General features: G+C 45.1%; 1 protein-coding gene and 2 non-coding genes across 3 annotated transcripts; all 3 read left to right on the top strand.

The window, feature by feature from the left end:
* The first annotated feature begins 3,485 nt into the window (after nucleotides 1-3,485).
* On the top strand, nucleotides 3,486-9,280 carry RPS17 (ribosomal protein S17). Its single transcript, XM_033167289.1, has 5 exons — nucleotides 3,486-3,621; nucleotides 5,225-5,376; nucleotides 5,758-5,863; nucleotides 8,653-8,718; nucleotides 9,151-9,280. The coding sequence occupies exons 1-5, from the start codon at nucleotides 3,619-3,621 to the stop codon at nucleotides 9,229-9,231; spliced, it is 408 nt and encodes a 135-aa protein (XP_033023180.1). The 5' UTR covers nucleotides 3,486-3,618; the 3' UTR covers nucleotides 9,232-9,280.
* LOC117057226 lies at nucleotides 5,486-5,617 on the top strand. Its single transcript, XR_004427811.1, has one exon. It is a non-coding gene; the product is annotated as a small nucleolar RNA SNORA71 (small nucleolar RNA).
* On the top strand, nucleotides 6,731-6,864 carry LOC117057225. Its single transcript, XR_004427810.1, has one exon. It is a non-coding gene; the product is annotated as a small nucleolar RNA SNORA71 (small nucleolar RNA).
* Nucleotides 9,281-13,502: the final 4,222 nt, after the last annotated feature.

Here is a 13,502-nt window from a genome sequence, read left to right as displayed (position 1 = left end):
GCTGTTGAACTCATGATCAACCTTTACTAAATAGCAAAACCAAACAGTAAATTCACAATGTCACAGCAGCAATTAAATGGCGGGAGTGGGAAGGTATACTTAACAGGATCACTGCACCTCGTTCTTTATCATACTGACATACCATTCATTTTCAATCAGTTATTTATTATTGTTAAGTTAGATACTGCTTTGGTGCAAAAAGGGCTCTGTACCCTGCATGGCTGTGGTGGGAGTGCCCCAAAAGTAGATGGGACCAGAGTGTGCTTAGAGCCGGCAATTAATTGGCGGAGCAGAGCTAAATAATGCAACTCATAAGTTACAGTAAAACTTTGACAGCAACACACTGCTCTTCCTCGCCACCAAGGTATTTGGTTTTCTTTGGTGACAGTGAAAACTTCAGTCCATTTATAAAACTAGCCCACCCTTTCTGTCTCATCTGCACACCTAAGAGGTACCTAACCATCAGCATTGTGTTTCCCAGGCAAGGAATGGGAGAAGGAGGCAGGCAACCCAGAACAACCATATTCCCGTTTCAGTCTCTGGCAGGATGAACCCCAGCAGAACCCGTGAAACTTTCAGCAGCAAGAATCACAGCATAATGGGCAAGAGCTTTCGGGGAAGTGGGAGTGAGTCCACCCAAGAAGAGGAGATAACAACCACCACATGCTCACCTTCCTCTTTGGGAAAAAGAGATGTGCTATCCCAGTCTGAGGCTTTGGCCAGGCAACTCAGCAAAGGGACTTCTCTGCTGGCCAAGACTGCATCTGGAGGCTTCTGCCCCAGGCATGCTGATGGTTCGTTGGTCAGGGTGGATTTGGCAGGGGGAGGTTCTCTTGAAAAGCCCAGAGATGAAGCAATGATGATCAGCAGCAAACCTCGCACCTCTGTACGCTTAAGGGGGAACACCAGACCTTTGGAGACCAGCCTGATGCCTGCTTCAGGGGACTTGGAGAAGAAGGCAGCATTTTCATCCACTAAAAACATTTAACCTTGCTGTAGAAGGACTAGGAGGGCTCCCTCGTTTGAAGGGAAATCTCCTGAGTGGTGTTGCGGTACATCAGGTGAGTTACTGAGCAGATTCTCCATCTCCTCTGCAAAGCTTTGATGAAATTATTTGGCCAAGGTGCATGAAAGCAGCTCTGGCCTGTTGCTCATTGACAGGGCACGTGCTTTGCATCCAGAAGATTCCCAGTTAAGTCCATGATATCTTCCCTTTAAAGGTGATGGAAAAACTCCTTCTCTTATGATGACCATGGAAAGCCTCTACCGGTCAGACTAAACAATATTGCACGAGATCAGAAAGTAGTGTGGCCAAGTATAAAGCAGATTCCATGTGCCTTTGTCAACCTCTGGCCTCCAGATATCAAATACAGCTGGACATATGATATGCCCAGCCCCTAATATCTGCTTCAGAGGCTCTTCTGTCTGTCAGTAGTATAAATTAGGTTGGCTGATAGCAGGTCAGAGCCTTCTGGGTGGTGGTGCCTCCAGAGTTGTGTGGCATCCTTCCCAATGAATTCAGTCAAGTCAATCTCTCTTGTAGTCTTTAGGTGCAGAGTAAATACTTTTTTCTCATCTGACATTGACTGTGTTTTACATTTTAATCATGCATATTTGTGGTGGGTTTTTTGTGACATTATTGTTATTGTGAGCCACCTTGGAAGAATTTTATTCTTAAAGAAGGAATGGTTGATTGATTGATTGATTGATTGAATAAAAAGTATAATGGTTTAAAGCCTATGGCTAAAAGAATCAACTGGGGGGGGGAATAATTTACAAAAATGTTTTGGACATCCACCGCCCAGCAGTAGGGTTAAAAGAACAACGGAACTCTTTTTGCCCTGAGAAAAAGCCTTTCTTTATTTTATTTTAAATAAAATTTTATTATTTCTCTGTTCCACAGAGCTCAAGGTTTTCCCTCCTCCAGACCCTCTAAGTGTCCCTATTTTCCTGGGAGGTCCTTGATTTAGTGAACCTGTCCTAGTTTGGTTATGATGTGATCCTGGAATGCCCCCCTTTTCCTCAGAATGTCCCTATTTTCATTGGAGAAATGTTGGAGGGTATGGAATTACCCAACCCCTGAGCCGCCTGAAGGCATTCCTGTACTATAGGGAAGGTTTTTTTTAAAAAAATGTTTTATTATGTTTTTATATGTTAGAAGCTACCCAGAGTAGCTGAGGCAACCTAATAAGATGTGTGGGGTATAAATAGTAAAATTATCGTTCTGGAATGGGACGTCCCTATTTTCACCGGAGAAATGTTGGAGGGTATGGTCCTCATTTTATCTAGGTAGGCTAGGTAGTGACTGGCTGAAGATCACCCAGTGAGCTTCTCCTGTGAATGGGGATTTTAACCCTTTCCTTCCAGGTGCTAATCAAATACCCTAACCCCTATACCACACTAACATGTTTTAGTGCTGCTTTGAGTAGGAAAATGAGTAGAAAAAAGGCACTGTGTTCTGTGTATTTGTGTGTGTGTGTGTGTGGTTTGAAATTGTTTTTAAAATGTATATTTTTATGTACTGCCCAGAGAACAAGAGTAAATGGGCTGATGCTGATAAACCGAGTGACTAATTAACTGAATAAATTAATCGTCTTGTCAAGGCTGTAAAGGACGGCAGATTTTAGATTTTATTGCAAGGTTTTGAAATAACTGTGTACTCCTAAAACTGAAATTATGTTAGATGGGGATGATTTGCCACCCCCTCTCCCACCCCCATTGGGCTCCTGTTCATTTAAACGTCTTGTGACAACCAAATTGTCAGGAGGTGGAGATCCATTCAACAGCTAAAAAGAGGCAGTAAATCTATTAAACATAAAGGGACCGCTGACTATTAGGTCCAGTCGCGAACGACTCTGGGGTTGCAGCGCTCATCTTGCTTTATTGGCCAAGGGAGCCGGCGTACAGCTTCTGGGTTATGTGGCCAGCATGACTAACCCACTTCTGGCGAACCAGAGCAGCGCACGGAAACGCTATTTACCTTCCCGCCGGAGCAGTACCTATTTATCTACTTGCACTCTGACGTGCTTTCATTTCAGATGCCAAAATGCCTTGGGTGGGCTCTGCCTGGACTAAACTCATCCATTTGCCAATGCCCACAGAGGTACAGTATGTGTGGTTGGTGGTTCGAGCCCACCCAGGGACGGCTGTGGGCAGGATTCCTGCATTGCAGGGGGGTTGGACTAGATGACCCCGGGGTGTCTCTTCCAACTCTACTGTGTTATATCATTCGATGATTAAGCGAGAAACGGACCTTTCTGGAGGGAATGCCAGCGCGGGAGAAAGGTGGGTTATAAATATCTTAAGTAATAAATGAAATCAGATAACAGCGAGCGATTTCAAGTACCTCAACGCAAAGCGGGCATTTTAATCTGAATGGATTCCTACAACTTCAGTCACCTTCGTCCAACATGAGCCGGAAGTGAAGGTTTGCTGCAGAACGCCCCGACCTTCTCTCCATCTATATCACGCCGGCCTGTAAAAAGCTCCCTCCGTGCCGCTAGGCGGCGCTGAGGAGACGCGCGGCGTCCTTTCCCTTGGTTGGTCCTTCTAGCCCCCAGCGCTTTATAGCTCTCTTCCCGGCATGCTTTGCCCTCTTTTGGACCGGCCGCCGTCGACATGGTGAGCAGGAGGGCGGCGGAATCCGAAGCCATCCGCCGCCGGGGGTCCATTGGGAAGGGAATGCGGGGTGGAACTAGCACCGGCGGAGGGGGCTGCAGGTCGCCCGGTCGGTAGTCCAGAGGCTAAGCCCCCACTTCTTGTCCCTGCGGGCTGAACCCGGCTTGGCGGGGAAGGTGGGTGGGGGGTGCCCTGTTTCTTCCGGTATAGAGATGGCTGCATTCCTTGAGTGAAGGCTCCAAGGCCGCAGTTAGGCCGGCCAGGCCTTGCATGTATTTAGGGGCAGAGCGGGGGGTGCGGGGCGGCGACTGTGAGATCCAGCGGGAGATCGGGTTCTGTCATGGCGGCGAAGGCCTTCCGTGCACCCTGTTCGTAGGCCTCTGTTCACTCGCGATGGGAGAGGAAGGGATTGGGAAGGAGCCGAGTATAGGGTGGCCGCCTTCTCTTCCCGGACCTTGGGGCGCCCTGCTCCCCGAGCACCTGTCAGACGGTGAGAAATCCGGCAGAATCAAGTTGCTCTTTGGCGTGATGGGGAAGCATGTGTATATGCGTGTGCAGCAATGCATCTGCGTACTAGGGAAAGGTTCCAGAGGATTTTATGCTTATGATTCAGGTATAGGAGAAAAGGTGTCTGGAGTGTGTCTCTTAAATAAGGTATTCTCACCTCGACCTTAGCTGCCCGACCATTAAAAATGCTGTTGAAAAGTAGCCCACCCTGGCTCTTCCCCTCCGCTTGCCAAAGCACCTAAGGTTTGTTCACCCTTTCATTTGGATGTGACCCACCTGCATTTGTGGACCATTTAAGGCTGGGCAGGGACTTTCCTACAGCTAGTTTGAGACATTTTCCCTGCTGTGGGGGGGGGGGGGGTATTGGTGCTTTTTATGTTTTCTGGCCATGCATGGGTAGTGCTGAACCCGTGCTGTATGAGTTACTGAAGCTGCTCCCCAAGTTTAGAAGCTTCTGTATCATCTTTGCCAAACCATGGCCTAAGCAGTGACACAAGGCATAATGTTTGTATGTAGCACAAAACAAAATCGAAAATTCTTTCTAGTAGCACCTTAGAGACCAACTGAGTTTGTTCCTGGTATGAGCTTCCGTGTGCATGCACACTTCTTCAGATACAGATATTAAATGCAGTTGCATGAACTGGCAGAAGTTTAGACATCAGTAAAAAAGTTGTGGATGTGAAGCTTTAGCATGTTTTTCTTAAGTCCCATCCTCTCCAGGAGTTTTGGATTGCAACTCCCATGATCCTCTGGTGTTTGGCCATGCTGATTGGAGCTGATTGATGTTGTAGCCAAAACCATCTGAGGGCCCCAGCTTGGGAAAGACTGCCTCAAAGGGACTGTTTCTACCGATGTCACCTTTTCTGAACCCTTTTGAGATAAGGCTGCACACATCTTGCCCCTGCTCCCTATTTGTTTCTAGTGCACCATGTTCTGGACCTGGGTCTGTGTCGATAGGGCCATTGGGAGGGAAGCTGCCTGGGGATTCTTCCACTCTTTACAGGAAAGGGCAGGCTGAATATTTTAAACTCCTTGCAAAATTTATTGTGCTGTAGTCATTCTGTTGCATCTTGCTGATTTTGTCCTTTGACCCTCCCAGGGACGAGTGCGCACAAAGACGGTGAAAAAGGCCGCCCGGGTCATAATTGAAAAATACTATACCCGTCTTGGGAATGACTTCCACACAAACAAGCGAGTATGTGAGGAGATCGCCATCATCCCTAGCAAAAAGCTGCGGAATAAAGTTGCTGGGTAGGTTGTTTGGTTCTGACCTGCTAGCACATGCTAGGTGAAACAATGGAAATCTTACAGCCAACTGCTCTGGGGAGGTTCCAGTGAGCTATAAACACATTTCTCAACAACCTGCATCGAAAGTGATTTTGGTCTTGTTTGTGGCCTGGTCATTGATAATGCAGGAAGAGAATTCTTGATAGCATTTCCCGTGTTTGGAGGGTTAATTCTCATCCCTATCAAACCCTGAGCTTCTCAGACACTCACTGTGGGCTTCTCCTTAATTAGCCAGAAGCTTAGAACGGGGGTGAAATATTATTTCTTGTGTGTGTGTTTTGTTTTTCCTTAATGGTACTTGAGAGAATCACAGTCAAACTTAATCAGACACCCCTCTCTTTGCAGGTATGTTACCCATTTGATGAAACGTATTCAAAGAGGACCAGTTAGGGGCATCTCCATCAAACTGCAGGAAGAGGAAAGAGAAAGAAGAGACAACTATGTCCCTGAGGTAGGTTTTGAAAGCTCAGATGAGTTACTTGTGCATAGATTCTCCACTCTCTTCAGATAGCAAGGAATCTATTGCCTCTCTTTTTTTTTTGCATGCTTTGAGAAGTTGCATGTATTATTTTGACATTCTTGATCCAGTACACTTTGCATACTGTACGTGCTCTCTAAGAAATGCAGCATTCACCTGGGTGGCCTTACTGCTGGCTCAACTACAATCTCCCAGTGTTCAACAAACCAGGTCACAGGTGACGTTGTTAGACATACATTATGCTGCAACTTTGAAATATACATAAATGTAATGCTGAAAGCCTGTTAGGAATGCCTCAAAAGGGTGATGGGCACCAGGATAGCATACGTGGATCTGAAACTAGCATTGCATATTGTTGTCTGAGTTGATCCTTGAGAATTGGACACATTTAGGTAAGAGTATAGAACCTAGTCTAATACAGGCTGTCTGTAATCTTATGTAACACTTACAAAGTTCCTACCATTTTCTAAGTGCTGTACTTACATTATTAGCTGAGACAATCCCTGTCCACAGGCCCATATTTAATACAAATTTTACAAAAGGAATGGAGAGGGAAGAGGAAAGCAAGCCTCAGAACAGTTGCTTCTTCAGTGGCAAATGGATGGGAGTAGGTTGATCTCCCCTCGCTATGATCTTTCTGGAAGGCAAGGGGTGCAGCCATCTAGTTGGCCCTAGATCACCTGGCTACTGGCAGATGCCAGAATGTGCTTCCCCTCAGCTCTAGCCTCAGGTAACTAGCAGGTGGAATAGCATGGAAGCTTGAGCTATGGCACTCAGCAGCTTGTGTCCAGTAGATAGGATATGCTGTGCTTGTTCACTGACATTGAGAAGGACTGACAAACCTGCATCGAAAGTGATTGTGGCCTGTTGTTTGTGGCCTGATCATTGATACTGCAGGCAGAGAATTCCTGAAAGCATTTCCCGTGTTTGGGGGGCTTCTTTCCATCCCTTGCAAACCCTGAGCTTTTCAGACAATTTTTGTGTGTGCTTAATGCAGTAAGTGTGGTTTTCACTGCTTGAGACTTCTCAAATGCTGTGGTTTTTTGTGGTTTTAAAAAATGCCTCTTAGTAATAAGGGGCAGTTTTGCTGGACTGTATCTACCTGTGTCATGACAAAAACCTTACTCCTGATTTTCAAAAATAGTGGCTGGTAATCTCTTTGCAGAGAAGCATCAGAGCAAAACAGCTTATGTACACAACCTCTCAGTAAAACACTCCCATTTCTTTTCTAATAACTTTCAATGTCAGTGTTTTTTCTGACTGCTTGTAGCCAAATTCTAGGCCAGAACCCTAGTTAACTAGGACTGAATACAGGCTGCCATTTCACTTTTAGGCACATCTGATTGATGTGGCTTTTCACTTAAGCTGCATAGGAATGGGCTAGTTTCTCCCTTGCTCTGGCATTGGCATTGGTTGACTTTCTTAACAAATGTTTGTAGGAACAAGACCAATGCTTTTTGTTCATTCACAACTTGCCTTTTCACAGTTTAAAGCAGCATATTTATTGATCCTATTGAGAATAGCCAATACAAGCAATGTGGGTGCTTAGCCTTGTTAAAAATGTAGCATGAAGAAGTTTTATGAGATGTTTACCATTGTTCTGACTAAAAAAGCAAGATCCAAGAAGCCTGTAATCAACAGACCTTTGGTACTTTTGGAATGAACCAAGACTGGAGTCATTTCCTGGGGACTTAGCGTTGTTTCTGATGGATTATCCACCTAGTTAGGATACCACTGGTATGACTTCTAGGATGCAGTTGGGAAAGTGAAATGTGAGGAGTGTCTGGTCCATGTTTCCTGCCCAGTAATTTGCTTCCATGTGCTGAAGATTGCTGTTATTGCAGTGGCTCCTCTGTTTATGTAAAATCATGTTATTTCAAATGTGTCATTGTCTGATGTTTCTAATTGGTATTTTGGTAAATATAAGGCTAGATTATTAAACCTTGAGCAGTTGTCATGGGTGATCCTTGTGTATGCTTGGAAGACCAAGAATCTGGGTATTTAATGGAGCAATAGAAATAGCCCTTCAGGTTACTTTGATGAACTATGAAATACTTTCCCAGTTGCCATACTCTGGGGTGTTTGTGTGTGATGGCCAAGTGCTGTCTCCTATCACTTCCCTTTCCTGATCTATCCTTAGAACTCTGTAGCTGGTGGTGGTAGGCTTTTGTCAAGAAGATTCTGCTCCTTTTAGGAATTTTTTTATTTTCTTCTGAAAGTTGCAGAACATGGTGCAAGGCAGCCCAAATCTTGAAGTTTTGACTGTAGCTCCATCTAATTTGGTACTACTAGCATGTTATGCATGAATTTATCGGCTCACAACCTTTGTTGGTGTCACAGTGCACTTAATGAATGGTAACTCTACATAGATGGAGGGAAATTGTCATATATATGTTACAATCCTAAAATGTGTTCCCTTAGTAAGTTAAGGGATTAGTGTGACTGATGGCACCAGAATGAAAACTTTGACTGTAAAGTTGGGTGATGATTGTACAAAGCCCATTCCCATACCAGAGAAATCCACTCCAGTATCATATTCGTGGACTGGTGTGTATTTTGATATTGCTATTGGCACACTGTTTTGGGGTGCTCCTCCATTTTTTCTTTTAAGCCAGTCATTAGTAGTGGCCTCAAGCAGACTACGGAACCATTGTCTGGTATAATGTTTTTATCACATACATGTGCTGTGTTGTACTGATGTGAATTGTGTTTATAGTCTGTTGACCACTATTTAAACCAAATCTTACCTCTTTCCCCATCAGGTCTCTGCCCTGGATCAGGAGATCATTGAAGTGGACCCTGATACCAAGGAGATGTTGAAGCTCCTGGTGAGTGGGGCAAGGGGATAGGCACAGCTCCCAATTGGAACTGCTCTTCTAATGGTCAGATAGCTACTTCTTGAGAATCACTGTCAATGCAATGTTCTCTGTGCGTGCCGTTTTTTTTTTAGTACCAAGAGTCACACTGCCAGGCAGCAGTATTTACTCTTGGGGGCATTTTTCTTGAATGCTGCAGTGTTAAATGGGTCATTGGTTCTTGTTGGCTAAGCCAGACTGCTTGGGGGATCGTTATTGTGTTCTCCACAAATACAAAGTGCTCTCGTTTATTGTGTCGGTTTTGTGCACCTTTTCAGTTAGTCTCAAAAGTTAAATGACATTCCTGCAGCTAGTCAGGATAAGGGAATGCCCTCTTCATTTATCAACACTGAAATCTGCTTGGTGTGTATTTGCTAAGTGTTCCCTGTTCTGTGTTTCTTCCAGGACTTCGGCAGCCTATCCAACCTGCAGGTCACACAGCCTACTGTAGGGATGAACTTCAAAACCCCAAGAGGCGCCATCTGAAGCCATTGCTGAATTTTCACTTTTAAAATAAATATATAGAAACAAAAAAGCCGTGACTTGTGTTCTTGTGCGTCACATTTGCATCATCTAAGTTTGATACAATACTGTGCGCAGAGTGGCTCTGCCGTGGACGTTTTTAACCCAGGCCAAGATCTGGCTTACGGGGCCCATGAGAAGAGGGTTTTTCATGCATAAACTAAGCACACAGTTGTGCTGTATGTATGAGGGGCATTTAGGAAGGTGAATGCAGCATCACTTGGAAAAATGCTTCCCCCTTAAATTAGTGGAGGATCAGATCAGAGATTACTACATACCCAGAACAGTGGTATGTGGTGTGTCCTATTCTGTGAGCGAAAAGGAGAACCCAATTTTGTATCGCAGAAAAAAGCCAAAAAGTGTTCTGCAGCGTCAAAACAGACAAGGCCCATTGGTGCCACTGGACTTGCAGCTGAATCTTGGAGGCTTTATGTAACGTAAGAACTACTTTGATAGAGGAAGGGTAGAAGGTTCACAAGCTAGTCAGTCAAAACATGTCTCAGCTGCTTTTGTATTGGACCAGTGGTAAAGCTTGTGAGAGGCAGTTTCCTGTGTTCATTGTAGCTTTGCCATATGGATGTGTTCATTGTACCAGTGCTGGGGTGGCTTTTGGTTCTCCAGAGGTTGGATTCAAATTCCCATCAGCCCTAGCATGCATGATCCAGGGGATGATGGAACAGAATTCTGTAAGACCAGTGGTAGGCTGCTTTGTGAATCTCACATTAAAAGGCAAAATATATGTAACTCAATAAATATTTGGAGAACAGCTTTTTTGGGGGGTGTAGAAATTTATGTTTAGCATGGATGATGCTCGGAGAGTTACCATAAAAGCCTTCACTGGTCAGGATCTTCTCCCAAGTGATTTATTGAAAAAACTAAGGAGAAGACACATCAAGCATCTGAGATGTACTAAAGAATACAAGCAGATGATAACTTGAAGATGAGATTATTGACTAGAGCGGTAAAAATACAGTTAGAATATGAATAATTTCCAAACTACATTTTGTAAGTTTTCAGCTCTACACAGATCTATGTATTTTTATATATGTTACATCTAAATAATCCTTACTGATAAAATCTGTCCCATTCCCCCTGGACAGCAGTTCACATTTGCCTGTCACTTGTTCACTGATCTCCCATCATTCCCAACCTTTCCTACTATGCTTCTTATGTAATGCTACACTTTTAACCTTTTGTGTTGGTGTCTAGTCACTGTTAGCAGCCCCCATGGCATTTTTTGTTATATGGAACAGTGGAATATAAATGTTTTAGGAAATAAAAATAACCCTGCTAATCTTGTAAATGGATATGATCATCTACCAGGGAGAGCAAGAGGGAGATTTACAAGGAATGGCCATGACCCCACTGTTCTCCATCATTTGCATCTGCAGAGCTCTCTACTAAGAACCAAAGCACAGCCTGTTCCTGCTTAGTGAAATAAATACACCATCCTCCACAAAGTTCAACAGACCCTGAAACAAAAGGAAAAGGTTCCCTTCTCATAGACAACATGAAGGTCATAAAGGTAAAGGACTCCGGACGGTTAAGTCCAGTCAAAGGCGACTGGTTGCGGCGCTCACCTCACTTTCAGGCCGAGGGAGCTGACGTTTGTCCACAGACAGCTTTCTGGGTCATGTGGCCAGCATGACAACTGCTTCTGGCGCAATGGGACACCGTGACGAGTGCCAGAGTGCAGGGGAATGCTGCTTACCTTCTCGCCAAAGTGATACTTATTTATCTACTTGCACTGGTGTACTTTTGAACTGCTAGGTTGGCAGAAGCTGGGACAGAGCTATGGGAGCTCACCCTGTCGCCAAGCCTGAGAGGCTTGTTGGTTTGGATCACAGTGCCACCAGCATCCCAGTTATGTAATAGGACAATCCAAAAAGCTGGTGCAGGGGTCAGCAAACTTACCGCGCCTTGGGCCGGTGTCTCCAGCGCCAATCATGGCTGCCCACTTACGAGTCGGAGGAGCACCGGAAATAGCTTGCGCATGTGCACGGGCCTCCTCCGACCCGGATGTGCACTGGAAATAATGCTTGTGCATGCGCACAAGCTATTTCCAGTGCTCCTCTGACCCGGAAGTGGGCAGCAGTGCCGGTAAGAGTGGGTGGCGGGGGTTGCCGTGGGCTGGATAAACATGTTCCGCGGGCCCTTAGTTTGGGGACCCCTGAGCTGGTGTGTAGGAGCTATTTCCTCTCCAGGAAGAGACACCAATCTCTGTTTCAAGGAAAATATGCTTCTTGTTTGTTGCAAATATGATTGTTGTTGCTAACAAAGCCTGGAAAGCCCAAGACATTCTGTTAAGTGAGGTGCATCAGGACACAAATGCTTGCCCCAAGCAAATGTGGAGCACTCCAGCTAGCAACCAGGGAAGGAAGGGGAGGTGACTGTCAAGTGAGGTGGGGGGGATTACCTTTAGCTGTGGGCCATGGATTATTTGCCAACCTGCTGCCCTCAAGATATTTTTTTAACCATTATTTTTTTAACACTTTAAAACACTTTAATTTTTTTAAAAAACCTTAATTCTCTGACTTGTCAAAACGTATTGTCCAACTAATTCACTTAATGCAAAAAAAACCTACATCCCTGGTGAAAAGTTTATTCCTTTATTTTAGATGTTTATTTATTAAATGTAAAACAAAGTGATATGTCTCTTCTGACAACTGGTATTCTAACAGTTAAAAGCACGCTAACAACAACGTAGGACTGCAAACAGCTACAACATCCAGTCTAATTTTTGAACTTTTAATTTCCCCCCTTTTCTCCCTGCTGTCATATCTGGCCTGCTTTGGGTAGCAGTTTGTGAAACTGAGGTCAGCCCTAATAAAAATATTGCCCAGTTATGGATTTCTGCTCTCCACATGGATTGGCAGGGTCACCTTTGCTTTTTGATTTTCTTCCTGCTTTTGCCTCTGAATTGTGCTCTGGATGAGTGCAACAAGGTGGGATTTGCTTGGGGGGGGGCAGAGCAAACCCAGAGCAGCGCCTTGTCCTGTATAATACAGGATTGTCCCCTATGGCAATGTAAAATACTGCATCCTGTACTGATAATTTCGTCCTGCATTTCAAGTCCCCCACGCCACCAAGTTAGGTATCCCCTCCACATGCACGTGTTTAGAAAGGTGTGTGAAAGGCCATGTATTTAAGCTCTGGGTAGCCAAGCACAGATTTTACAAAGTCATGTCCATGTGTGTGCGTATGTGTGACAAATTCCAGAGGGGCCACCCTGTTAGGCTGCAATAGATTGTAATGGATTGCTTTTGTTATAGGAATTCTAAGGTCTGAAATACAGAATGTTGATGATTGCGCAAGGTAAGCACACATATACCCGTACATGTCTAAAATAGTACAGGGCAGCAATCCAAAAGGCATCTTGACTCTCCTAAAGACTCTTTAATATTTCCTCTGCCCCCTTGCCTCAGGGGAAGTTCCTGAAGGGATCCCTCTCCTGTATCTATGAACCTCCTTTGTATTAAATGTCAGTTTGCCCAGATGCTCTACATTGAGGGATGTCTGACGGGCATCCTGACGGTCTTACCAAATGCTAACGTTTTGTGTAAACTGTGTCTGGAACTATGTAAAACTTGCTAAATCCTCAAGAATATCACCCCATGACCTGCCTGAGTCACAGTAACCCCACCTTATGTGTGACGAATTTCTGACTGTTTGTAGAGGGGATGTCCTTCTCCACACCAAAATGCAAACTCTTAAAAGAGATGTTTCTTCTTGGTTGGGGTCTCTCTTGCCTCCTGGCAAGGAGGGGAGGGAACTCTGTTGCAACAGAAAAATAAAGATCTGCCTTGCTTTCACTGCATCGTCTCTGGCCGATCATGGACTTGGGGGGGGGGGCTCAGTCCCTTGGGGAGTTGGGCAGCAAAAGCCAACCACCTCTATTTTTTTCTGTATCACTTCGAAGTCAATTTTGCACAAGATGGAGGGGGAGGAATCGCCCCACCACTAACCGCCCTACCCCCGTCCTGTATTTTGCACTGCCAGCTTCCTTCTTGCAAACCAAGAGAATGCAGAGCAGCAACCATCTTGTATAGTGGCGGGGGGGGGGGAATGGAAAGGTGGCGCGCTCTCTCGCTTCCTGTCCGTCGACCACTAAATGCGCGCAGAGGAAGGATCCGTGCCGCACTGCCTTCTAAGGGTTAGCTCGACGGAGCTCGATTCCTAGAGTGGAGAGTTGTTTTATTTATTTATTTATTTAGGAGGGGGGGGCGGAGAGGGAG

The sequence above is a fragment of the Lacerta agilis genome, chromosome 13 (assembly GCF_009819535.1).
Source record: "Lacerta agilis isolate rLacAgi1 chromosome 13, rLacAgi1.pri, whole genome shotgun sequence".
Classification (NCBI taxonomy): Eukaryota; Metazoa; Chordata; class Lepidosauria; order Squamata; family Lacertidae; genus Lacerta; species Lacerta agilis.
The sequence above is the reverse complement of the archived record's forward strand: the minus strand, read 5'-3'. Positions and strand labels throughout refer to the sequence as shown.

What these genes read in the sequence shown, in the direction of transcription:
- RPS17 (XM_033167289.1), top strand. An exon ending in GAGACAACTATGTCCCTGAG is followed by an intron (nt 5,864 to 8,652) that starts GTAGGTTTTGAA and finishes TTTCCCCATCAG; the next exon opens with GTCTCTGCCCTGGATCAGGA. An exon ending in AGGAGATGTTGAAGCTCCTG is followed by an intron (nt 8,719 to 9,150) that starts GTGAGTGGGGCA and finishes TGTTTCTTCCAG; the next exon opens with GACTTCGGCAGCCTATCCAA.